The sequence below is a fragment of the Thermobia domestica genome, chromosome 4, assembly GCF_964235325.1.
Source record: "Thermobia domestica chromosome 4, izTheDome1.hap1.1, whole genome shotgun sequence".
NCBI lineage: Eukaryota > Metazoa > Arthropoda > Insecta > Zygentoma > Lepismatidae > Thermobia > Thermobia domestica.
Genome location: NC_137457.1, coordinates 175,065,237 through 175,092,427, shown reverse-complemented (window position 1 = coordinate 175,092,427; position 27,191 = coordinate 175,065,237). Strand labels below are relative to the sequence as shown.

The 27,191-nt window shown below is 32.7% G+C and overlaps 1 protein-coding gene across 1 annotated transcript in view; it reads left to right on the top strand.

Annotated features, from left to right (window-relative positions):
* The window catches only part of LOC145683402 (hemolymph lipopolysaccharide-binding protein-like), a 392,275-nt gene that overhangs the window by 115,452 nt on the left and 249,632 nt on the right, over positions 1-27,191 (top strand). Inside the window, exon 2 of the mRNA XM_081754738.1 lies at positions 12,484-12,763. Within this exon, the coding sequence (XP_081610864.1) occupies positions 12,511-12,763 (253 nt within the window). The 5' untranslated portion in view covers positions 12,484-12,510. The remainder of the gene's footprint in view (positions 1-12,483; positions 12,764-27,191) is intronic.

Genomic DNA, 27,191 nt, shown 5'->3' with positions numbered 1-27,191 from the left:
GGCGATCAAAAATATTTAGCTTTTTTCCGCCTCCAATAATGCTGGTTTAACATCACATAAAGGTAAAATTTTCTTCGACTCATCCCAACAAAAGTTTTATTTCTTTCCTCTCAAAGGATTCGCGGGTGCAAAACGGGTACGGATTCGAATACTTCATACGAGCAGGTAAAGCTTACTACCAAAAGCCTCAGGAAACCCATTGCAACTTAAGTATGTTCACGTTTTAGAATTTTCGAAACAATTTATCCGTTCGCACTCAATCTTAATAATGAAGTTCTTTCAGAAATAAAGTAATGAGAATTTAAAGAAATATACTGAATTCTAATGAAAAAACGAGCTTCCAAAAGAAGTTATAATTTAATCACAGAATGGTTGTTCTACTACAGTAATACTTAATAATTGTAATACTTAATAACTAAGCAAATAGTGCACGCCTCTTCTGGAGTAAAAAAGTTCCAAATTCGAGCCTCATGTGGCATTGCATCAGACTCACCAATTTGACGTTGGAAAGTCGTGTTCGGTCCGGTGATAAGGCCCCGCTGGCGAAATACGTTCCGTAATTCACGAATTTTGCGTAGAATATCCGCATTTGATTCCCGGTAAAAACCCATCCGGTTCACGCGTTAACTTGAAAAGAAGTCGATGAATCTACGAAAGCGGGTTTAAAAAAATCGACGACGAAAAGAAAAGTGAATGAATAAATAAGAAAGTAATTAATGATAATATTATTAGTACATAAATTTGCATAACAACGCATATGAGTAAATAGTGAGACGCCCATGTGTATATGTGCCCAGTCATTAAATTACTATGAAGTATTGATTATATATATATATATATATATATATATATATATATATATATATATATATATATATATATATATATATAAGAGCAAATTCCTTAGTGCATGAATTTCTCACGTCAGATCTTATATGAGAATAGTGTGTTACGAAAAATGATGGACGGTACTTTTCTCTTAGCGGGCTCGAATCTACTAGAGTAAATACATCTGTTAATTAATCAACCGTCCCGGCGATACAAATAATGGCCATATGACAAATGGTCCCGGATACTTTTCAGTAAATTACCTAACAGAATAGCTCTCGTAATACCGTGCCCAATTGTTGATCCTCCCTCCCCTTTAAATATTTTCATTTTTTACCTAATTTTAAAGTCGCTAGCTCTTAAAATTAAACAACACTTCAAGGTTGGCCCTCTTGTATATCTGGGAGCTACTAGTAAGATTTGACAAACAGCTTACTGACTAATACAAAAGTTACTTTATTTTTTTTTGGCAAATTCCTGCTAGAATTTTTCTAGTTATTGTCTTTAGTCTAGTTTCCATAGAATTTCTCGGAAACTTCGGAACTCTTTTCATGTTCCGAGCTGTCGGATATTTTTTAATATTTTAGAAATTCCAAATTAGAGACTACACCATCCTTCCGGTAGTGCCGGAGTCTCCAAGGTCTCAGTTGGATTACAGCAAGGAAGAAAAATTCCCTAAAGCTTGTGTCTTTATGAAAATACCCTTGTGGGCACGGACTTACTCTGGCTTTGGGGATACTTATTTTAGGCTACGTATAAGGTATGCCACTTTTTCGGCATTTAAAAGTATATTTTGCTGTGGATTTTTGCATGTTGAAATTCGATCACTTTTCTTTGTAGTTTTACTGTCTTAACTTATTCCATTGGCTCCGCTTTTCCTCTCTCTCTCTCTCTCTTCCTTATCTATTCGTCTATTCTTCTTCAAGATTTGTTTTATTTTAACCTGCCCCCGAGTTTTGAACTATGTAAAAATTGACCATGTACTCTATAACTTTTCAATCTAGATTACCAGCTAAGAAGTAGTAACACACGAAATGCTAGAAGTATTCATTGGTGTGAAGTACAAAGTAATGGATTTCCGTCATATTGACGGATTGCAGTTGCCGGCTATGGACCAAACTATAATTCAATATCATTTTTGTTTTCTTTCTATCATTATCCAATTAGAATCCTTCGTCAGGTTATTATCTAATCCCACTTTTGTTTCCATTAGTAATTATGACTGTTGTAGTTATTTACTACCAAAAGTTTTGTAATATCTTTAGTTACATTTATATCTATATTCTTTGTATTTATTGTATATTATTTGTATTCTTTGTCGAGATATGAATATGAATATTGAATGTTAATGTATTATTGTAGTAAAATGTATAGTATTGGACTGAGTAAATGAATATATGTGTAAAAGGTGATGGTACTTTACTCTGAACAATTTTTGGTGGCCACTGTCGTGAAATGTCCGATAAATGTGAAGTGTAACTTGAATATACCGTCCCATGTTGTATATTCCTTTCAATTTGTATCTTATTCTCTACTAACATATGTAAAAACTAACATTAATAATACTACACAAACCGCATGTAGCATGGGTTTAAGGCAGTTCAGCGTAATATGAGTGTGCTGTCCAGCATGTATGTGAGTGTGCGTGAATTAATGATGAACTTAATTTTTAAGTGATAGCATTAATATTGATTTACGATGATAGTGCCTATAATATAAATGTAATAATATACTGATGCATGACAGAGGTTATAAAAGGTAGGTAATTCAAAAGAAGTCAAAATCGGCTCTATGTTGAAAGCCAAAACAAATGATGAGCCAAAATATCGACGGTCCTTTCAGCAATCTGAAACTTCTACTTGTGAAATATATATATTACTTTTTTGGCCGATTCAAATGTGTGATTGATCTTCGCTATGGAAATTGAGATACTGAGTAAAGATTATGCAACGTTTCGAAACCGCAAATAAACAAACAAGTTGAAACTTTCTTGCCATCCTGGCTGGGTCCAGGCAACTCTCACTGGAGTAGTTCCTGGATACAAATCAGGGTCGTATGAGGGGACATGTGTCTTTTTCGGATCACATCAGCATTGATCCTCAGGTAATAGCATTTTGATATGAATTACCCCTTAATAACTGTTAATGCTCGTTCGCCATATTCCTATACCTATCCAGTAATTTCCTTGTCCTCTAACTTCCTCTACCACTCTTCTTTTCTTGCTTCTTCTGTCCTGTCTTCTTATTCTTCTTTCTTATTCTTTCTTTTTTATCTTAATAAGAAAGAAGAGGCGTCGTGACTGTGACTTCTCGCTATTAACACGGTCATTAAAATGTTTTGAAGTTTCCTCGGAAGTCTGGTGTGATTTAGTTAACTCTGAAACAAGCATCTGAATCTAGAATATTGAAATACGTTTATCCTCAGTATACACATTCTGCCACACACACAGTTACAAAAGATTTCAATTTTAGTTTTAAAAAAACTACCGACTACAACTTCCCCAATCACGACGTGTTATCTCATTTCCAGATACTTGAAATCTGACTTCAGATAAGAAATTCTGAACAAATTCTAGCCTAAGTTAATGTGTACCATCCCCAACCTATGGTTGGAAATAGAAAATTAAAGTTCAAGATGAAGGCATTCAAGAGAGCGGTCGTACGTAAATTCTCATTCAAAAGTTCCATTAAACAGTTTAGTGACCGTGTCAATAGCGACAACTACCAGTCGCGATTCCTCTTTCAATTTCATTAGAAATAGGAAAAGAAAAGTGAGAAAGAAGAGGGAGATTGTAGGACAAAAGAAGGAATGAAAAGGAGGGAAAGAAGAAAGTTAGAGACAGTTAGAGGAGAAAGAATTACTCGATAAATATAGAAATAGGATGAAGGAACTTGAATCGTTATTTAAAATGGAATCATTTTCAAATGCTATCGACTGAGGATCGATTTTAAAGTTTCGGAAGAGATACATGTTCCTCCATACGACCCTGAACGGATCCAGGTAACTACGCAAGTCAGAACTGCTCCAACCCAGCCCGGGTGACGACAAAGTTTAGTTTAATTGTTTGTCTGTTAGTTGTGGGACGACGGTTAACCAGTATCCAGTATCTGAACTCCAAAATCGGAGATCGAACACACATCTGAATTGGCCAGAAAAAAAGTATTCAAAGTGTTCCATATATTCTTCACTAATAAGAATTTTTGAGATTTCTGGAAGATTGTCGTTAATTCAGACTCATTTTGTTATCTTGGCTCTTCTCCCAGAGTCGATTAAGATTAGTTTTGACTATCTTTCATGACCTACGTCATACATTAACAGAACATGTATTATATCTTTACACATATATTATGAACACTATCACAGTAAATTGATATTAATGTAACCCCTTAACAATAAATTCGTCATTCTCTCATGCATACACACGCGTGCGGGACGGCGTATCTACATGGATGAAAATAGTATAAGAGAAACAATCTTTCTACAATTTGGTAAACATTTATTACATCTATTGGTAAAGAAAAAATAACATAAATTTGTTTAAAAATATGCTATCAACACACATAGGAAATATCAATCCATATATTAAGTTAAATAATAGCTTTGCAATTACATACACATATGTGTATATACATACTTATTAACGAAGAAGACAAGAAAGCAAACAAAAAAAAAACATAAACATATTAGATATTTTCGGTTAATTTTGGAACGTGAGATGCAAGTTAGAAAAATCATTTATATTGTACAATATGGTAAATAATCAAACAGAAAGAAGACAACGAAGAATGAAAGACAAATGAAATATGGATTATAATGAGTCTTTATTTCATATGTGAAAATTTTGTAAAGTTTACGAGTCCTATCTCGTAAGTCGAGATCAGCGTTAATATCACACACCTATTAGGTATTCGTTATAGTGTTCATTTATTTCGCTCTATTTTATTTTCATATTAATATGAGCCAGGATTAAGTCACTAATTTTTTAAAGCAAATTTCGTCTGTAGACGCACTCATAAGTTAAGTGTCTTCCTACTTTTGGATTTCAGAAACGAAGTTTTCTCTATATTATCGCAGAGGATATCTGTCTACTTTGGTTATTCCAATTACTATTCAGTTTCTTAACCAGCTCGAGGTCACTCGTTTGTTAACTAAACACGCCATCTAGTAATGTATTTATAACATTTATACATATATGAGCATTATTCAGGTTCAACAGAAAGTTTGTTGGTATCGACATCAGGATTATTTAGGCGGAGAAACACTGGTCAAATTCAAGGATCTGTATATAAATTGAAGATTTGAGGTACAGTTTCACAAAATATTCTTAGGTTTATCACTTGAAAGGAGAAATGAGTTAGGGTTACGGTTACTATCAGCTTTTGTTCCATTTACGTGCAATGTATTATAACAACGAAGTTAAAAGTTACATATATTATTTAGTAAGACTACAAAACATAAAGAAGAATTATCTAGTATGCGGCGGTATTCCAAAATCTACTCTTTACACTCATCGGATGTTTCGAACTATAGCAACTAACAATCTTTCGGGGATAGGTACTGAGACCCTATATATATATATATGTACGAATCTAAAATGTTCATGTTACGTTTGGGTCTAAACTACTACTACATTTATGAGACTCAACGGAAAAGAAAATAGAAAAAGCCGATAGTTCAAAATAGAATCTACGCGGATAACAATAATAACAGAACGAGAATAAAACGTCGTAGTGTACTGAACCATCACTCACTCATGCAGTGGATCTACTCCGATGGAAAACCTGTACCTTAATACTCCGCGTCGATGGATACCTCCGCGAATCATGTCTCACGATGTCTCAATTGGTAAATTAGGTTAAAAATCTACATACTGAATGGTCAATATTAGTAAAGTTCAAAATTTGTGGATGTTAAAATTTAAAGACAAGTCTCGGAAAAAAGAGTAGAGGAATAGGTAAAGAAGAGAGAGGAAAAGCGGCGCCAAAGTGACAAGATAGAACACTACAACTAAAAAGATAAGTGGTCGAATTTTCCACAAACAATATTCCATAGCCAAATATTCTTTCATACGCCGAACTTTGGTTGGCTTACAAAATACATAGCCTAAAATAAAGTATCTCCAATGCAACAGTAAATCTGTGCCCTCAAGGGGATTTAGCAAGAGCAGAAGCTTTAGGGAAAGCCCCCTCCTCGCTGTAATCCGACTGAGATCATGGAGATTCCGGCTCTACCGGGAATGAACGAGGTTTCCTAATTTAGGATTTCAAAAAAAAAAAAAAAATATCCGACACCTCAGACACTGAGAAGAGCTTCGAGGGAAGTATGGAAAACTAGACTAGATTCGATGAAAAGGTGAAATCTAATCGAGGATTTGCCAAAATAAGTAAAAATAAAATGAATTAAAATTTGGTACAGCTGAGTTAATAGAGCCAAAACATCACCACTAGAGTCCGCAAGGGTGCGAACTTTGAGGCGTCAACTAATTTCGAAACAGTAAGTCTACTAGAAGTAGAAGGAATGAAAATTCAAAAAAAAAAAAAAAAAAAAAAAAACATTGGGGATTTTATGACGCCCTTGAACGGTACTACGAAAGTTTACTGTAATACATTTATGAAACTATTTGACACTATCCACTCGTATCCTGTACGAACAATGGTAACTTAGCCAGAAATGGATGACGAAAAAAGTTACCGGATATTATCGTTAATGCAAGCCAAATGCATGTATTTAGACTGTGTATATAAACAGTATCTTCTGTAATTACTAGGAAAATATCAAAAAATCGTTTGCCACCTAAATGCCATTCACGCTCTCAGAATACATAGTCAACAAGTACGCAATATTACAATGAAAAAATGGTAGGCTACGAAATGTAAATATAGTCTGTCGAGTACCCAAAACACACTTCTTCATATGACATTGTCATTTAAGGGTTAATACTGGAACCATTTATTATTATACATAAACATTGAAAACATTAACGCGTGGCTAAGAAATACACTGGGCGAATCTACGCGTTGGTGTCCTATTATCTCTTTATCCTAACTACAATATATATAGATCATTACTATTATCACTTCTGAGTTATACATTTATTTATTTTCTGTGATGTCGACTTATTTTTGGCACCCTATCTTTTACTTATCCCCAAGACTATACAGAAGTCTCATTATAAATCTCATTATAAAACTATAGACCACTATAAAAATATCGCGTACTAACCAGTAGATAAGAATCCTCACGAACGAAGACTCTCTTGCCACAAAAGACATACTATATTTCATTTCGCAGTTTAAGAATTGCATATGTGTGCAGTAAAAACAATATTATCAACGATAATTTTATTTAAGTTTGTCTATATTCTGATAACAGCAATGAGGTTTATTCTCCTCAGCAACGAAAAGAAAAGAAAATGATGTGACAATCAAGGCAGCGAGAAATAGCATTATATAGACAAACTTTTACTTAAGGAAAGACCCAAAGTTTAATTTTGTTAATATTTTCGTTACTGGGCTAATTAGAACATTGTGGTTTTTAAAACATTTATTATGATGTACCGGATATGAAGAAAAAAATAAGCAATACACTGTCCTTACTTAAATATACGACGCTTTCCACACATGAGCTACCTCTACTAATCAAAATACTACTTTGCATACACATACATTCTACATCTCACATAAACTACGAAAACAAACATTAGTATATGTAACTACACATTCTAATCAATATTCTTATTCAACTCGCTTATATTATATTTTAAACAATATCAAGTTTTACCATTCTACATCGGATCTCTGAAGTACGGAAGATGGGAACTGGAAAAGAGCCTAGTGGCCTTCTACAGCTTAAATCATGTTTCTTGAAATTTTTCAAAAGTAAATCTATTTTCCCGCGAGGGACAGATTGAAACTACTAATTGAAGAGCTCCCTTTCTTGAGGAGAGAGAAACCTTAGGGCCTTTTTATTCAACCTATTTGTGCTGGAGGCTGTACTGGAGTCAGGAGTAAATGAGAGCCCCTTTTTACGTTTACTTTGACACCATAAACATTGCCCTAGCTACAGTGAAATCTAAACGTACCGCCATGTTAGTAATTTTAAAAAAAACACATTGTGGTTTTCAGTAATGTTCATTCTTGGATCGATTCATCTAAATATCTAATTATAAATAATGCAGTACCACTTGGTCTAAGCTGTTGTTAGGACTCCCCAGGTCGAAAATGATCATTCTCGCTCCTTGATATCAGAGCGCCAGAAATAGTGGCAATCCAAACGAAGAGTTTTGGCGGCGGAGAATATAAAACGAATAGGAAATAGTAAATCTGTATATAACCGGATTTTGAAAGGATATGGGCATCTCAAGATGGACGAAGAAGGTCTAAATTATTCTACCAAAAATCAGATTGGTTGTTAATCGCGAGAATTTCTGCCCAGTAGTGGGTCTATGTTTTTGTATAGCATTAAGATGATGATTTCAATATTTTTCCATTTGAAATACCCATATACAAGATATTATCATGTAATAATGTACAAATAAAGATATTATTCTCCAAATTATAATCTCTATTAAATTATTGGAATCTTAAACATTAATTTTGAGTTGCATAATAATAGAATTAATATATTATATAAACCGAAAATATATTTTGGGAAAATTGCATGTACACTACGTGCAAAATATAGTGGACCCCTCCCAACAAAATGTTATTACACAAATTGTAATGGTACATTACAAGATCTACCGAGCTAAGGGATTTAGTTCTTATTGCCTGGAAACAAACTTCGCTTTAAGAGTAATATTTCGTCAGATTTTTTAACTCAAAAGCGAAGGGACTAACAGCCCTATAGTGGCTTATGCGGGATACATAAGATACTAATTTTCAATTGCACTTACAATTCCACCCTGTACTTCTAAACACCAAAAGCGTATTTTGGAGTATGTACAAGTTGTTAGTATTTGATTTTCAAAGTATTATATTTAGATTCAATCCTAGTGGAATACATTTACATTTACATTACTATTGAATAAACTGTGTTTCAGAACCATTCACTTACTGTGTGGATTATTTGCAAGGCAACACAAGAATGAGTAAGGAGAATAACTATCAGTTCATTTTGGTTACAGATGTATCGAAATGCATTCCACGGAAAAAGAATAATATATATTATAAAGAAAATAAGAAGAATTCGAGGACTGGTAATAATAAAAGTGTAAAGGAAATAATTACTTACGTACAGAGAGGAAATATAATATTGCTATAACGAAAACAAAGAAACTATATTGGTATAAATATATTTTACTAGCATATTGGTACTATAAAGAATGTTTTATTTAGAGCTTTCCTCCTAATGCAACCGGATAATTATTATAAATGTTAAAATGTATTACTGCTACAAAATTGTGGCCAACATATATACTTATAATATATATTCTTGACTGCAAACCATTTAGAGACATTAACTGATATCGCTGTTCTTAGCACCAGACAAATAGATTTAGGAACTTAAATGCGAAGTATAATAGAACTTATTTTTCCCCGTTGGAATACGTAAATAAATTTGTGTGAAACCATGAAACTTTCACTCTTCCCAACTTCAACTAATTCCTTTCCAATATTTATCTAAAAGGTTCAAACGCTTTCCCGTGATAGTGAAAAGATGAAACGTCAATATCATTTTCATACACTGAAAACTGTTTAAAGAATTTGCTTATTTCTTTCCATATCCATCAAACTGACATTTCTATAACGCACGACGCGTCCTCTCATTTATTTATCTTTAAAATTTTGAATTTCTAGTATGAGAACTCGCAAGACTTTATTTAGACATGCGTTTTAAATTATTTCCTTCATTTTACGGTACATATTTTAATAAAAGTGGCATTACAAGAAAATCCCGATTTCTTGTATAAGAAGATTGCCGCAAGCTCTTAACTATGGTCCTGATTTGTCTTGCTCCTCGCCAATCAACCGCCTTATGCATAACCGATAAGCCATTTGTATCATCCCGTTTCTTTGAAATTAAATTAGACTAAGAACTCCTTTTTGTGTGCGTTAATTAACTCACTTTCAGAGTGAATTAATGTAAATATTGTAAATAAAATGAAAAATAAGATACCGAAAAATTCATTTTTAGTGTGTTGCCAGTTAGAATAGAACATACTTACAATGTCTCATAGCAAAAATAATTGCATGTTGTTCAATTAGGCAAGTGTGACGCTATCCAACATCACTAAAAGCGGAAAACGAGAGAAAATACATATTTCATAACTTCCGAAACTTTTTCCAGCAAGAAAAAAGTATCATTTCTCTAATATTAAGAAAAATTCATTCAGAAAAGAATAAAGTATGTTGAATTTGACACATAGGCAATTAATAAAAATAAGGAAACATGTTACGGGCGACCCTCTATAAGGAAGAATATTAGCAAACCTATAAAGTATTCAAACCTGATTTTCTTTGTTTTCAAATTGTTAAATGCTCTGATTTGCTTCATTTGGAGACACGCTCTGAGGTTCACAATTTGTTCACAGCATAACAAATGATTAGTTATTAAAAAATCAGAATTGTTAAAGGAAAATGAGAATTTCTATAATATTCATATGCAAAGTTTTAATATTTTACTATTTTCTGTTTTTCAAAAGGGGACTTGTGTTATTGTTCATACATTTTCACATCTATGTATCTTTATACACTCTGATTCTCCTTGCCCAGGGTGTGCATTTCAGGATCTGATTAGGGGGAGACAAGATTGTCTGATATACATAGTTTCGAGTTCATCATGTATATTATTATACCATTGATCACAATGTTTATACCTTTTGAAATTAAGGGAAATTCCCATCTGCCCACCAGAATCGACCCATGCTAGCACCAACTACTAACGAATTACTTTCTAGGAAGAAAATCTTACCATATTTCCTTTAGTTCAAGATTAAATGTTACACTTGGTTTATTGGGGATTAGCGTCCTTTCAACACCAAGCTTATATGAGACCTGAAAATATGATTTAGATTGGAATCCCGAACCACTTGAGCTCCCAACACAAATCAAATATGAGTTTCCTACCTTGTAGTACATGCTATAGTTAAGAGGAGAAAAAATGTGATTTAGTTTAGTATGTATATTGTAATGTACAGTATTATACAGCTATAATATATACCTTTCATTTCCTTGTGTAAACGTCTTGCATTCTAATTTCTTGCATAAATGTCATGTTTGCAAATAAATTTCTAACTGCCAGTAATAAAGCAGACACTTTCTTTACAAAAAGGGTTTGCCTACACAAGATCAGAAGCAATGATGATACTCAAGGGATGCAAGCAAACCCATTACTTTATTCTCTATCCTAAAAGAGACCGATTATTAACCTTCTTCGTTTGCTTCTGTTACCCATCTGTTGACGGTATATTTAAAACTTTCTCTTATCTCTTACCATACAGTACGCTAATTTCTAATTTTATCTTTCTTCGTTATGCCATATCTTATGATGGTTTTATACACGCCACGTAAAGTTTACTTTTGAGGAAATGTAGAGGTGGTCTAATTGTGTTACACGATTTGAATATTCCTCTGTAACACAATGAAGTAAAAATGAATAAGGAGATATGATGGCCGTAAGAGGACTCTTCAACTTTTATGATTTATTCTCTCTCTCCGTATCACTTTTTGTGACCAAATGCGTACTATGCAAATTTCGAGGATTTTTTTGCGGCTGCAAAACTAACTAAACAAGAACATTTAGTACAGGCTCTCAAATTGGCAGTGAAACAATAATCAAATACTTAAAACAAACAGTGTTTGTTCGTAGTCCATTCGCTATGATATTACTTTTATTGATATATTCCCTCCTTAAGTTGCTTGTTTTCTCTTCTTTAAATTAGTGAGTTAAACTTACAGTACCTTTTGTATAATATTATTTCCATCGTACATCGTATTGGCAGCCAAATTATGGCATTCAGTAATATTATTGTTCAACTTCACATCTTGTCTGTTATAAAAATAAAGAGAAGGTGAGTGATATTAAGAGAATTTGTAATTATCTAAGGTGTTTTTTGGATTTGACAGACACTCTGGTCCTCTATGACAAGAAATGTAAAATAGGGCTGGTAGAAAATTTCGTTTATTCACTCTGGCAAATAAGGGTTTAATTTGGGCAGCAATTCAGTAGAATCAACATAATATTCGAAGAGCTGGAAGATATGTCATCACGATAATGAAACTAGGATTTGATGTTTCTAAAAAAGGAAATATGTACTTACAATTGAAAGTAGTTCTAAAAATCGGTATAATAATAACTGGATAAAAGCATAAATCTATGCTCACCTAGGTTGTATACATTACACTTAAATTGTTTAAATTTGTTTGTTAACCAGGTCTATAAAAACAGCCGATGCAGAAGATGAAATATACCTAAAGCCGCATGAAAAATATACTTACTGTCTAAAACTGCTTTCATTTTTGTATATTTTGTGGCATTTGTATTACGTAATAAAACTACTTTACAACAGAGTTCGAAATGTATTTGGATAATACCGTGTATTGTGTAAAGTAGTATATTTTTTATTTGTTTTGATATTTACAAAGAATAAATATTTTTTACATGAAGAGGCAGTATAAATTATACACTTATAATAATTTTATTCTCTAATTACAGATACGAGTTCTACTCACAATTAAAATAATGAATCTGTTGTGGTGCTACAGTTCAAAAATATCTATTTCACTTGTATATTATGTCATTACATCTATAACTGTCAGTTCACATAAATTGGACGTCAACGTACAGAGTATGAGAAACGATACGGGACACTTGTTCATTTATCTGAAAGCAATTTATAATGGAGATTCACCTCACCTTTGGACTACGAGCGTGGACACATTAACAAGGCCATTAATTGGGGATAAGAATATCCTACTTTCAGCATCATTGATAGGTAAGAAGAACATTCATGCTAAGCTCAAGATTGGAAATACTCTTGTGATTGTTTCATTAGAAGGTCACATAGAATGACGTGAAATAGGCTAGTTATTCGTGGAGTTAGCTCAGCTCCTGAATTAAACGTAAGGTTAATATCAACATTTCTTAAATTTTTAAAACTAAATAATCATATGAAAGTCTGGATAGTCTTTCTATGGAACAGAAGCTAACAAACAATAGTTCCATGCATATCAGATTTACATTGTCTTCTTTGCGTTTATCACAAGTTCCTGCGCTCGTCCTGCATATTTTTATTTTCCTTTGGTTCAATCACATTTTGCTCCTAAACTTCAAGAACGAGAAATGTTACCAATCTATCTAATTTAAGGGTTATTATAAAATGAAATTTGATATATCTCCTCTAGGATTTAATTGCATGTATATGCAAAGTTTCATGATCTCTTAGTTCTTTTTTACGGATAAAGCATTTGGAAACAGTGTATTATATCATATTGTTATTTCTTTGCACTACAGTAATCTCTAATAAGCGGTTTTATTGAAATACGGTACGGTGAGTTTATGCAGGAGATTATTATCCTCCATAGTATATGGGCATCACTAGGCAAAGTTTCAAATTTCTACAAAATGGCAATAATTAATTTAGTTAAATTATATACTGTCGATATAATTTTACTCCTTCTAAAGAAGCTATGCTTACGCTATGTAAATATTAGTTTAGTACTCTTTTCAATTCTAAGGATCAAAACTTGCCAAATGTATGTGCAAGCATTATGCTCGAAGACGTGGTTTTTTGGTAATAATGTTTTGATATGCAAAAATTAGGATACTTTTTTATGGTGTTGCAAATTCTAGTTTTTAATTTTGTTTATCCCAGAAAGAAAAAGAAGTTGAAAGTTCCTTTGTTAAACGATTAAGTTTTCCAAAGGCGTAGAAAGAATTGTAGCAGATATGTGTTTATAAAACTCTAACCTGCTTTTAGACTGTAACTAATTAATTATGTAAAATGTGAGAGGAAACATGTGAACATTTTTTTTTAGATATTCCAGTGTTAAGAAAAATCCATTGATATTTTTCTGCTTCACAAAAGTAGTCCAGCATATACATTTCCCAATGTCACTTCTGTTTAATGGAATGTTGAGACTATAATATTAAAATCTCTGTAGGTTAAGTAGGTCGGAATAGAATGTTAAAGAAAATTTTCGAGCCAAGTATTTACATGAAGTCTGTCCGGAAAGTAATGTCATACACTGTAAAGGAATTGTACGTTTCAATGCTTTCTGTCCATCGGGATGGATAGTGGTTTAAATCAACTATCGAGTTAGTGCATGTAATGATGTCTAAGAGCTCTCCGAGGTGAAAGATCGTCGATTTCATAAAAGTCTGTTTCATCTTTTACACAAGTCCCATTGGAGTGCTTACTTCTTATTCGATAGAGTTCAGTGGCGGCTAACGTTAGCGTTGCAGCGTTGCGCAACAACCAAAGTATTTCAAGAAAAAATATTATTATCAATAGCAGTAAAGAACAGAAAAAATACTTTTTAATACTCGCATATATACACTTTAAATAACATATTTTTTACTTCTGTAACTGTCCGTTCCGTTAATCCATTTTAAAAAACGAAAAATAATCCGTCATAGAGTCTCTAATTTATATTGTGTTGCAGCGAGCATACAGCGACCAGATTCCTTCATCGCGGGAATTGGAGCGAATGTTAAGTCTCCTTTTCCCTATCTTAGAAGTTAAAGGGACTGGTCGTTGCAGCGCTTCTGCAACACAGCACGGTTCCCAGTGAACGAGAAAGTTTTTCGCGCTAAATAAGATTTCTGAATTTTCTTTCACTAGCAATTAACAAATGGAATTTGTTTTTATGCATTCATATTTTTAAATTACAGGACTATACAGAAGCAAATCAATATAATGACAATTAAAAAAAGTGATTGCAGAATTACAAAATAACAAAGAAAATATATAGTAGAGAAGAAAACAAATGAAAGTAGACTCGCATTTACAAGTTAATTCTTAGCTTATATTGATAATGAAGGCTTCTTCTACAGTAATTTGTGAATCAAATATTAATAAGTCGGCATGTAGAATCGCTCTCCCCGCCTGTGGATAGTATTTTAGTATAAACATATTTCTTTTATAAAATAAGTATATTTTATACTCTTGATAATTTCCACATAAAACTGTATGATGGGGAACGCCACATTGAATTTGGGACTAGTTAGCAATGCTCAGGGGCGTATCCACGAGGGGGTCCACCGGGTACGGACCTCCCGAAAATTTCGAAACTTGACTAACATTTGTAGACTTTCTTAACGAACTATACTTGTTTAACAGAGAAACCATTGATGTAGGCTAAATATTTTATTTTACGCCTCATCGTGTACTCTTTCTTCTCTTATAGAAATAATCGTTCTACCATTTTTTCTAAAAATATAGGTGACAGTAAGTAAGAACTACTTATCGTCTTTTCGGGTGCAGAATAAGACAGGTTCCATATTACGTAGACGTATTGAACCTCCCTCAAATACTTTGGACCCCTTCCAGTTAACACTTCTAGGTGTAGAACTAGCAGTGCTGTTTGTTTTGATGCTCTTCGATTTTTGGCTTCTGTTACATGCTGATCCTTCATCTGGCGGGTTTCGAGGTTTTCTTTCCAGAACATATCACACTGGTAACCGTTGTTACGCCTCATGTGGAAGTATATTCTGTTCATCGTGCATTGCGTAACAACCAAGACAGATGATTTGGAATGTAGTTTTTTTTTTTCTTTTACGCACATGTGTGTGTGTTGATGTATGAATATGTAACATTCGGAATTCATATACCAGTACCTCTTTTGTATCAGCTGTTTTGGTTTATAATTATTAGGTTTATTTTTTTGTGTGTGTGTGCTTTAATTCTGTAAATAACCTATAAATTCTGAATGAATTGTATACCATGACTTCTGTAAATTACAAAAAAAACATTGACCACCTTTCAAATGAGGAAAAATTTGCAATTAAGGCTTAGACAAAACAAGCAAAGGGCAATCTAGGAGAGTGTTCGAAAAAAAATCCAGTTTAAATTTACAAGGTATCTTATGGCAGTAGTGTTGTTTGCACCAGATATATTTCCTCAATTTATTTTAAAGTTTCCTGGATAAACTGTGAATAAAGAGTGTTCAATGAACATTTTTTTAATAAAACTAATCTCTGCTACGAACTCTCTTCAGTCAATGCTGAAGAGGAATTCGGATCACTGTCAGGGACTGAGTTTGCTAGAATGAATCGTTCGCAATAATCTAGAAAAAATATTTAGTGAATCTACAAAGCTTCTGAAATTAATATTAAATGTACCTATGGCGTCAGCAAAAGACGAAAAGTTTTTTTTTTCCACATGAGAAAGAATTGACACTTTCAAGGAATTGAATGTCCCAAGAAAGGTTATCAGCATTGGTTATGCTTTCCATCGAAAAAGACCTGATAATAAGAATACCAGAGTTCAACCAGCATGTATTAGACAGATTTGCTCCAATCAAAGAGAGGATGATGAACTTACTAATTAATTAAGGTGATTAATTGGATAAAATGTTCTGCATTTTTTGTTTTTTACAAACAGAATTTTATTTTATTTAACATATCTCATAGCATTTGCATCTAAAGTTATGCTGATTAGTCAGTGAGTCAACTCTATATCTTCTGTCTCTTATCGTTCGTACTGCAACACCCGAAACCACAATCCACCGACCGCCACTGATAGAGTTACGTGTGAAACTCAACAAGTCTGCAACTGAAGTCTTGTAATATTTCACCAGGCCTTCAGGGATGATCATTTATCACCAAACCAAAGTTGCAGCTGACAAAAGGCATTTTTGGAAGACTATGAAAAGATCCGGAAAAAGTGTATAGAAAGCAATTTTTCGACTAGTATGTGGTTTCGAATCTAAATTGTAATATTTTTTATAAATGGAAAGAAATTGGAATATACAAGATATGATGAATAATTGAAGGGTAAGGGAAAAAAAGAAGGAATGTCACAAAATTAGATTTTCGAGAAAACGGCCTTTTAATATTGAAAACCGCGTAAAAAGAATAGGGTTAGTTAAGTCATTTCCCCTTTTTACATGGATATTTCCACATTTACGCATACATGACATATACAGTCAAATAGTATCAAGAGTAGCCAGCAGATAGGAGAAAGCATCCGAAAAAGCACATAGATGGACATTCCCTGTTTTTTCCCCGTACCCTTCAATTAGAGTATGAATACAATTGATATTGCATATGACAACGACATCTTCTTTCATGTCCATAATAACCAACCTTCGCGTATTCACGAAGTGTAAACAAACTGAAAGTAGCAATTAGTGACTTAGTAACCGTTTAATCTGACTCCCTACTTTCTATGCGAAATAACTCTTCAATATTTCTATTTGGATCTCTGATTTAAAGACCTCCACGCTGGCATTTAGGAGTTCTCTACATGATATTTTACCGCAAGAAACGTTCCGCACACGATGGGATTCTATCAACACGTGCTCCTATGGTTGTTAAGTTAAGTGACATCGCTGTTTGCTTACCGTTTACCATTTGCATATTTAAAGTATTTTTACATAATTTCTTGATATTTGCAACCAGTTTGGCGCTATAAGTAATACCTTTATTAATATGGGAAGCGGACAAGAGCTTAATACTTCTTGGAAGGTTTGTTTCAGCATTAGTACTATCTACACATTTATATTTAATTATAATATACAGAAATACGGACATAACGATACCTGTCCTTTACACACTTTACACACTTGAGGCGTTGTTTCATTCTCGATTGGTCTGAGCTTTCTGGGAGATGGTGAGGCCTGTCTCGAGTTTATATTTTTAGCTCATGTAAACATTGGTATTTAAAAATATTTATAAAAAATGTGTTTGAACGCAACAATTTGAAACTTGGGACCTTGGGAGGAGAACTTACACTACTCAACTGTGTATCCATACGCATTCACTCACGGTAGAATCTGCGTGCGGCGACAAGGTCAAATGGAACAGTGGTGCAGGGAAAGCATTACCGTACAGACTAACGTGTGACCTTGATAAAGAAGAATTAGCACTGAAAGCAACATCCTGTAAAACATAGGTCTTGCAAGCCCAAAAGGAAAGAGATGTGGGATTGCATGCTTTTGTTATTTACTCTTTTTTATATTTTCTATTCCCAAACCTTGGAATCCCAACAAGAAAAGCACGGAACGCTTAGAACAGCAGGGGGATGTGCATACGCACACGTCAGAGGAAGTAAGACTTATATGACAAATCCGCTTCCCAAGACACACCATCCAACATGGAGTCTAGTAGTAGTATTTGACGCTGTGAAGCCATAAAACTTTATGCATATGAGAAGTGATACAGGAATGAATTATGGAATTATTTATCCAAAACATATATAGATTACTTTTTTGATTTCTATGACATCTAATTACGTTATTTTAGTTGTCTGAGGTCATGTTTCTTATTAATTCGTTAATGTGAGTGATTTTACACAATTTGTTTTCGTAATGATTTTTCCAGCTCTTATATTAGCACATTTCTCAAGATTATCGCCCTTGAAATGGCGCAGTACGAGGAGGTGGCGGGAATTTGAGTTCCACAAACTCAATACGGGACTCTCTTTACAATTAAGATGTGCTAAATTATGTTAACTTAGTCAAGGATGCTGTCTTTGATTTAGATTTTCTCAAATGAAATTTTGTCATTATCAATTTAAGAACAAAATTGCATTAATGTAAGGACCTCTGTTTTCTTGTCCGCACACTTTTCCTTCAGACTCTGTAACAAGTTTGACACATCTCTCAGCTTTCTGAGTTTGTCATGAAAAATTTAAGAAGTTCAAATCGAGAGCAGATTTATTGTGCATAACTGATAAGCTTTGAGGTTTGAAGGAGGCAAAAGCTTACATTTTCTCAAATGTATTATCTCACTCTAGTCCGTGGCATCAAAATTTATTGAAGCTACCACGAAAGTTCTAACAGATTTTACTTTCCAGATCTTTTTTCTTGCCAGTAGCACTCTTCTCTAATCCAACTCTCGTACATGTTGTCTCTCATCCATTATCATAGCCAACAATATGTTTTCTGGGTGACACAAGACCGCATTTATCTCAATCGTAGGATCGATGGTTCTTTTAATGTTGTGTGGCAACTGTCTAATTGTTTGAAATATCTACAAAATATGTTCATGGCTATATTTCATTGACTGATATCTCTTTATGTCAAACCAGACAGGAGCATAGGTCTTTATAATGTAGATTGCAAGCACTTTGATTTCGTTTATAGAATATCTTTCAGAAACGTACAACGGAAAAACCCGATATACACATGTCATACATCGGAAGTAACTGAGAGGTTCTGGATCTCTTATAGCTGCATCTGGAGCATATGCCCTGTGTGAATTGCTCTGTTAGCACTTTTGTCGCACCTTCAATAAATTTTGATACCGCGGACTAAAGTGAGATGGTATTTTGGAGGAAATTTAAGCTCTCGCCCCATCCAGTGCTCAAAATCTTATAACTTATGAACGACAAGTCTTCCCCTTAGTTTGACTTCTTTAATATTTCATGCCATATAGAGGAAGCTGACATTTGTGTAAAGCTTTTTACACAGTTTGCAAGAAATGTGTGCGAACAAAAAAGATGGCTACTGTGGAACAACTTTGCTCTGAAGACTCATAAAGACAATATTTGATTTTAGAATAACTGAATTTAAGACAACATTCTTCGCTAAAGTAACATAATTTAACACACTATAATTGATAGGAGAGTTCGGTAAGGTGTAGGTGGATCTCAAATTAAAGGCAACTCCTCGTGGTAAGTTCTGGGCTATTTCAAAGGATGGAGATCGTTGAGAAATGGATGAGAAGCAGCAAAGTCAGTATGAACATAAAAGGTATAAAATTAATCAACGAATTATTAACAAAAACGACTTCAGACAGCTAAATTATCGTACTTAGAGGCTATACAAATGAATACAAGTAATATATATATATTTCTTGCGTAAAGGAAAATTTTGGTATTTTGTGTATTCTTGCTTCAAACTTTAGGGCGTATGCGCGAACTGAAGTTCCAAAATATGATTACCCTTAGCGCACAAATACGCAACTTTCGTGCCATATTGGAATTTGATATTCGAAAATATCATTTCCTCTCGTAAATGTAAATTTTTGTATTTTCTGTTTTTTTAACAAATTTTAGACCTTTTCCGGAATTAAAGATTAAAGTGTCATTATTTTGTTATTTTTCATTGATTAACACACAAATCCGTAATTTGTGAGCGCTATCAAAATTCGATAGATAAAGATCTGATTTTTCCAGTGTTTTTGTCGTTTTTTATTTTAAAAAAAACATACACAGTGTTTGAGCGAAGTGATGACCCGAAGTGCGATTATCTTCGCTATTTTTTTCAATTATTGGCATGCAAACACGCAACTTTTGAACCCTATTAAGGTCGGTTACACGAAAATGTGATTGCTTCCGCTCCACCCTACTATATACTCAGGTAAAGCACAACAAAATAAGCGAAGATTTTACATCAAATAGAACATCATTGGGTAAATTTAAAAACGAAAGAATTAACACATCCCAAGATATTTATCGAGAAGATGATCTAACACAAGGAGAACATTAATCAATAGATAGTAATGTTAATAACAATTATAAAATGAATCAATAATATGAGATTTGTTAAAACCATCTAAAGACGAGATTATAAGTTAAAGTGATATTGATGCTGAGTTACTTGCTACAAAATGAGACTTTCAGGTAATGAAGATAGATATTTTTAGATTAATTATAAAGACAGAAAGTATGCATTTATTATGTCGATTGAAAAATTAAAATGTGAATAATGCATTCTTCAGAATATTGATCTACCTAATGCGTACAAATTCTCTATAATGAGAAAACAATATATGTGAAATTAAGTCTTGATAAACACCTGGACATTTTTCATTCTCACATCCAGAAGGATGAAGCAATTACGTTTCGAGCAGAAACATGTTTCCCTTGGTAGAAGGACAAATATTTTTTGTGTATATGCATACAGAAAGAGAAAATTAATAATTTCACATTAAATAAAAACAAGGTAACGTACTGTATTTAATGTAGGTAAACCACTGGTATAAAGAAGGAACAATAATATTTAATATATCTAAAAGGAATAAAGTATAAGCAAGGTTAAGTGCAATATGAATAAACCTCAGTTCGTGAAACAAGATTGACTTAAGTAAATTTAATAGGAAAAGATTTTATAAGAAATGCGGAAGTCGTCACAAAAATCCATTAAAAATTATAGCTTTAAGAAACCAAGTTGGTGATTTATGGCAAGCTGATCTTATGGAAGTGGATATTGGATATTTATTCCCCACTATCTATTTTCATAAGATCAGCTTACCAAAAATCATTAACTTTGTTTGGTATTTTTTGTAAATTTTTCTCTTGGCTTACGCATTTCTTCTATAATTAATTGTTCTTTTTAAATTGTGCAAAAGTTATAAATACTTACGATAATTTATGTTTTTTGTTAAAAAATCAATCTTTATTCAATTTAAAATACTAACAAAGCTTTTATATTAAAGCGTTTTAAGAGAACTGTTTTAAAATGCTTAAAATGTATTACTTAAAGAAATTGCCAATGGTTAGAAGCGTTACAACAACTGGTTAATAATTATGAATATATACTTCATAGAGTAATTTATGAATGTAGTGAAAGTTAATAAAAGAATGACAAAATAATATTAGGAATGTGTATATGATAATATGCTTAAGTATGTGATTATTTTCGTATAAATAAATCTGCAAATTTGTTTCAGAAATTATATAAACGAAATTGGTCATTAGAACTGTTTATTACAGAAGATAATAACCTAACACTCCCGCGTATACAACTAAAGATTTAAACAACGAATTAACTAAAGGCTTTTTAAACCAGAATTATTAAATTAATACAGATATTAGTATATTGTAGATTAAAAAAACAGAGTGATACTCTGTATATCTTAAATGGTTAAGTATTGTAGATCGTACTTACGTTTAAATGACGTTGTTATAAGTTTATTAAAGAAAATTATTAGTATGGTATGTTTGGTGATTTTAATATGATTGTAAATAAAAATACTAGAAACGTTCAAGCTACTAATTTGTATCAGTGTGGACTTATAATACTTATAGTCTTGTATCAGTGTGGACTTATAATAAGAAAACTAAATTCTCATATTCCCGGAACAAATATAATTATCTCTACACAAGTGTTAGAATCGACAGTAAATGAAGTCAACAATAAATTGAAATATTAATGTTAACAAAGGAAAAACCAGAAGAGGTTTATAGCGTGGTTAAGTCTTCTATTCTAAAAGTAAAATAGCCATATGAAATGTATGTCAATCAACTTTATCGATCAACTCACTAAAAAATGTCTGTAATATCACAATGAAACACCCCTTACGCATCAATTGTATCTGCAATATCTTATGACGTCCTCTGAAAGCGTGAACTTTTACTAACACTTTTGCAATCAAACTTATCTATAAATTTCCCTATAAGATATGTTGATAAGTGTTTATTTGGTTATGATTTCTCTATTAACATTAAACTTTTCAATTAACTTTATATTTAAGTATGAACCTTCTATGATGTTTTGAAGTTCATCTGCGTCTGTATAACTTACAGAATCTTAATTAATAATCATATCTTCGTTACTAGCGTATAAAATCTAATAAGAAACTACTGTATATCAGCACATGGTGTATATTACTAGATTTCTGTGTATAAGTATAACTAATTTTTATTGCATTTAAAACATAACTTTTAAAATTTTATATACAATAAGTATAGGTGAACTTGTGATTTAATTCGTAAAATCGACAACAATTTATTCATGTAACTTCTAGCGTTATTAGTGGGGAAAATATCGTTAAATTTAAAAGAAATAATGGAAGAACAATAATTATTACTAAAGGATCAACAAATGATTTAAAAAATATACACCAGAATTAAATTGGCATAATGACAAAGAAAATGTGTCAGTAAATAATATTGATGTTTATAATTAGGTACATTATTAGATATATAATTAAAGACTAATTGGTTTCTAATAATGTATCTTTACTTAGATGGACTTTTGTCACAAAAGAAGATTTTCTAACAAATTTTGTTACATAAATGTAGGAATGTTTGCAGGGAATAAAAACATTAGTTGTATTTATAGAAGAGAAGATTTTGTCTAAAATTAATGAAAGATATCTGTTAATAGTGTTGTTAAAATGATATGTTTTGTATTCCCGAGCAAGTGAAACCAACTGATTGACTGTGTTAAACAATATGAAGATAAGCAAATCAAATTAATATTAGCACAAACATCTATATTTAGAAATACAAGAACATAATTTAAAAAAATAACGAAATAATACCGTAATTTACATACTTAAATTAATTTTACACCAGACCTAAAAATTCAAAATAGATGTGGTAGAATTTAAGTTTTGATATCTACAGGTATGTGAAATACTATATTTTTTTTTGAAATTACTAATTAATAGGTATGCTTCTATGAATGATTCCGCTTACACTCAATTTCAAAACATAATTCATAAAAGAATCGTGTGCATTAGCGTAAAAAATAATGATAAGAATTCCACTTATGATCACTAATATCCGCATTAGATCATGTTCATAAAAATTGCCAAGAATTTTCTAAATCGAAAACGCATAAAGGTAAGTTTAACAATATTTTAAAGGCATTTTCCTGTACAACTTATTGACACAGCCAAGTTTGAAAATAGAACAAATACCTGCATTACTATATTTACTTTTGAGTAGATTTTTTTTTTACATTAGGAATTGCAAAAAAGGGACAGAAAAAAACTTATACACTTCTTATGTATTTAAAATGATGAGAATTGTGTCGAAAGATTATGGAAATGTATAGGTAGTCAAATGACTAATGTTGGGCATAAGAGAGTCTTTTGTGAAGAATGTTGGTTAAGCATTTTGAACCATAATCATTATTAAATAAACATGGACAATATCGAGGATTGTTTGCTGGAGCTTAGATAATGGAATAAATACAACTTCCAAAATAATGAAATAAATTACTTAAATTTATTTTTCATACCAAAGTTTCTTATAAGTAACTTTCACAAGAATCGTAAATTTTTCATCCCTACTGGCATATATCAACGCATACCAACCTGATCCAGAAAGTCTTATCCAAATGCTTACCAGGCACATAATGCTAATTATTACTTGAAAAGTACTATAGACTCATATAAAGGCAATCATGTTCAATATATAGGTCATTATTTAGCAGATATTTTGAGGAGAATTAGCAAGAAGAAGAGACATAATTTCAAAAATGTATGAGATATACTGTATATGCATATGAATTCCCTTTCAGAATAAGAAAAATAGTATCAATCGGCACAAAATTGTCACATGTGTGGAAGAACGTTGCATGAAAAGACTAGCCTATAAGAAAAGGAGATACAATGTTTAAATGTATTAATTAAGACCATTATGAAGGATTATTAATAAATTGATTAAAAGATAAAATTAAGGATGTATTACAAAATTTAAAATAATAATTCTTTATAGAAAGAAGATGTAGACGATCAAAACTACAAGATTTTCTTCATAAATGTAAGAAAGGATTGGAAAATACCTCTACGAATTACACAATTATGTAAAATAAGTCTTACTAATCACTAGCACTTAATAGGCCAATTTAGAGGTGCAGCTCATTCTTATTGTAATTTAAAATACAAAACGAGAGATTTCTCTTATATTTATTGCTGCTTTATCTGGACTAGAGTGCTCATATTTATAGAGTATTTAGCAGGTGGAGTATTAAAATATATATATATATATATATATATATATATATATATATATATATATATATATATATATATATATATATATATATATATATATGCGTGTGTGGGGGGGATAAGAGAGAGAGAGCGAATTTTTCATATTAGATGCAGTGTGCTGCTACCTACTGCCAGGTACTCATTATCAGCGACCTCTGTAGTCATTAAACATCATGAGACAGCAGAAGTGGGCGCTCCGCGGAACTCACGGAGTCCGAACATGATCAGGTGATTGGGTGTCAGAGGACTGTAGGCAAGATATCCACACTTCTAAACATCCCTAGCTTGACTGTGCCTAATGTTGATAGTGAAGTGGGACACGTGCAGCAGAAAAGCGTACAGGTCAACCTCGTCTGGTGACTGACAGAGACCGCCGGCTGTTGAAGAGGGTCGTAAAGAGTAATATGCAGACATTTATACAGACCATGACACAGAAATTCCGAACTGCATCAGGATCCACTCCAAGTACTAGGACAGTTAGGCTTAAGGTGAGGAAACTTGGATTTCATGGTCGAGCGGCTGCTCATAAGCAATACTTCACGCAGATAAATGCGAAATGACTCCTGGCTTGGTGTAAGGAGCGTAAACATTGGACAATCAAGAACTGTAAAATTGTGTGGAGTGGCGAATAACGGTACACAATGTGCCGATCCGATGGCAGGGTGTGGGCGAATGACCAGTGAACGTCATCTATCAGCGTGTTTAGTGCAACCAGTCATATTAGGAGTTGATGGTTTTATGATGCGGTCATGTTTTTCTTAGAGGGATTTTGCACCCCTTGTTGTTTTGCGTGGCACTCTCACAGCGCGCGCCTACATTGTTGTTTTAAGCATCTTCTTGCTTCCCACTGTTGAAGAGAAATTCGGGGATGGCGATTGCACCTTTCCACACGATCGAACACCTGTGTATGCTGCACGGTCTGTGGCGTAGTGGTTACACGACCATAACATCCCTGTAATGCACTGTCCTGCACAGACTCCTGACTTGAATCCTGTAGAACACCTTTGGGATGTTACGGAACGCCGACTTCCTGCCAGGCCTCACCGACCTACATCGATACCCCTCCACAGTTCAGCACTCCGTGAAGAATGGACTGCCATTCTCCAAAACCTTCCAGCACCTGATTGAAAGTATGTCTGCGAGAGTGGAAGTTGTCATCAAGGCTTAAGGTGTGCCAACACCATATTGAACTCAAGCAGTACCGATGGAGGGCGCCACGAGATTGTAAGGCGTTTTCAGCCAGGTGTCGGGATATTTATGATCACATAGTGTGTATAAATATATATACCGAATACAGAAGAAGAGTATTTTAATTCACATATATTGTAAGACATAACGATAAAAGCAAAAAGAGAAAAAGAAAGAAAGAAGTGAAAAAAGAAGGGCAATTCAATTAATATTTATTGACTCGTTTAGATTCTTATCAGAATAGTTTCGCATCATTAGTCAGAAATTTAAAACCAGAACAATCTAGAGAAATTCGGATATTCTTTCGAAATAAAACGACTCCAGGAGGGTGATCATGTGGTTTTGGATATCACATTAAACTCTATGTCCATGTCACATATAGCTTCGCTGCTGAATGGAAAGTTAACTTAAAAGAATGAGAAATCAATCTTTCCCAGTAATGTAACTGATCTTTTATAAAGAAAAATATGTATCCATATAATTATCCTGTTTCACATAAAATATTAGAAGAATCTTTTCCATTATCTAGAGAGAAATTTAAGAACATATTAACAGAAGATATAAGTGATGAAGATCATAACCATCATATATTATTCTGTAAGACATTGAACATGAAAGCATTAAAGACTATAGTCAATTTTATAGTAAGTGAGAAATAGGTCAATTAGCACAGATTATAGAAAGTTTTAGAGATACAGCGCAAAAAAAATCATAGTATAAATTACATCCAAAAATGTACTTCACTAGTCCTGATTTATTCTGTGTTCGGATGTACAACAAATTAAAAATAATGAATGATTAGGGTAAACAGCTGTTTGTAGATTAGAACATAAGAATTGGATTTTCTCAAGCTCAGATAGATGTGGAAAGAAAGTAAAAATTGTAATTTAAAAAATAATTAAGAATATTAAGAAAATTAAAAGAAATAGAACATATGTAAAACAGAAAAAGAAAAGAAAATTAAAGCATTAAACGGAATAATTACTTTAAATATATAGGCATGCATTCGTTTAAGTTTAGATGTAAGAAATTTAAAGTTAAGTTCTAATTAGTTCTGTTTAATTATACTGCTTTCAATTCTTTTGTGGCTTGAATGTTTCAGGTATAATAATTTCCTTAAAGTATCTTATGATTTCTGTATATGAAAGCTGTATAAGTGGACAGAAGTTTCTCTTCATTTACTTACGTGTATGGTTTAGATAACTCATATCTTTCATTTGTGACTCATCATGTGGATTTTTAAACAACTATGAGCACATATGTTTTAAGCTCATACTTCTACCCATTTTACTTTGACGAAACAATTATGTGCAATGAAATTCACTCATGTTTTGATACTG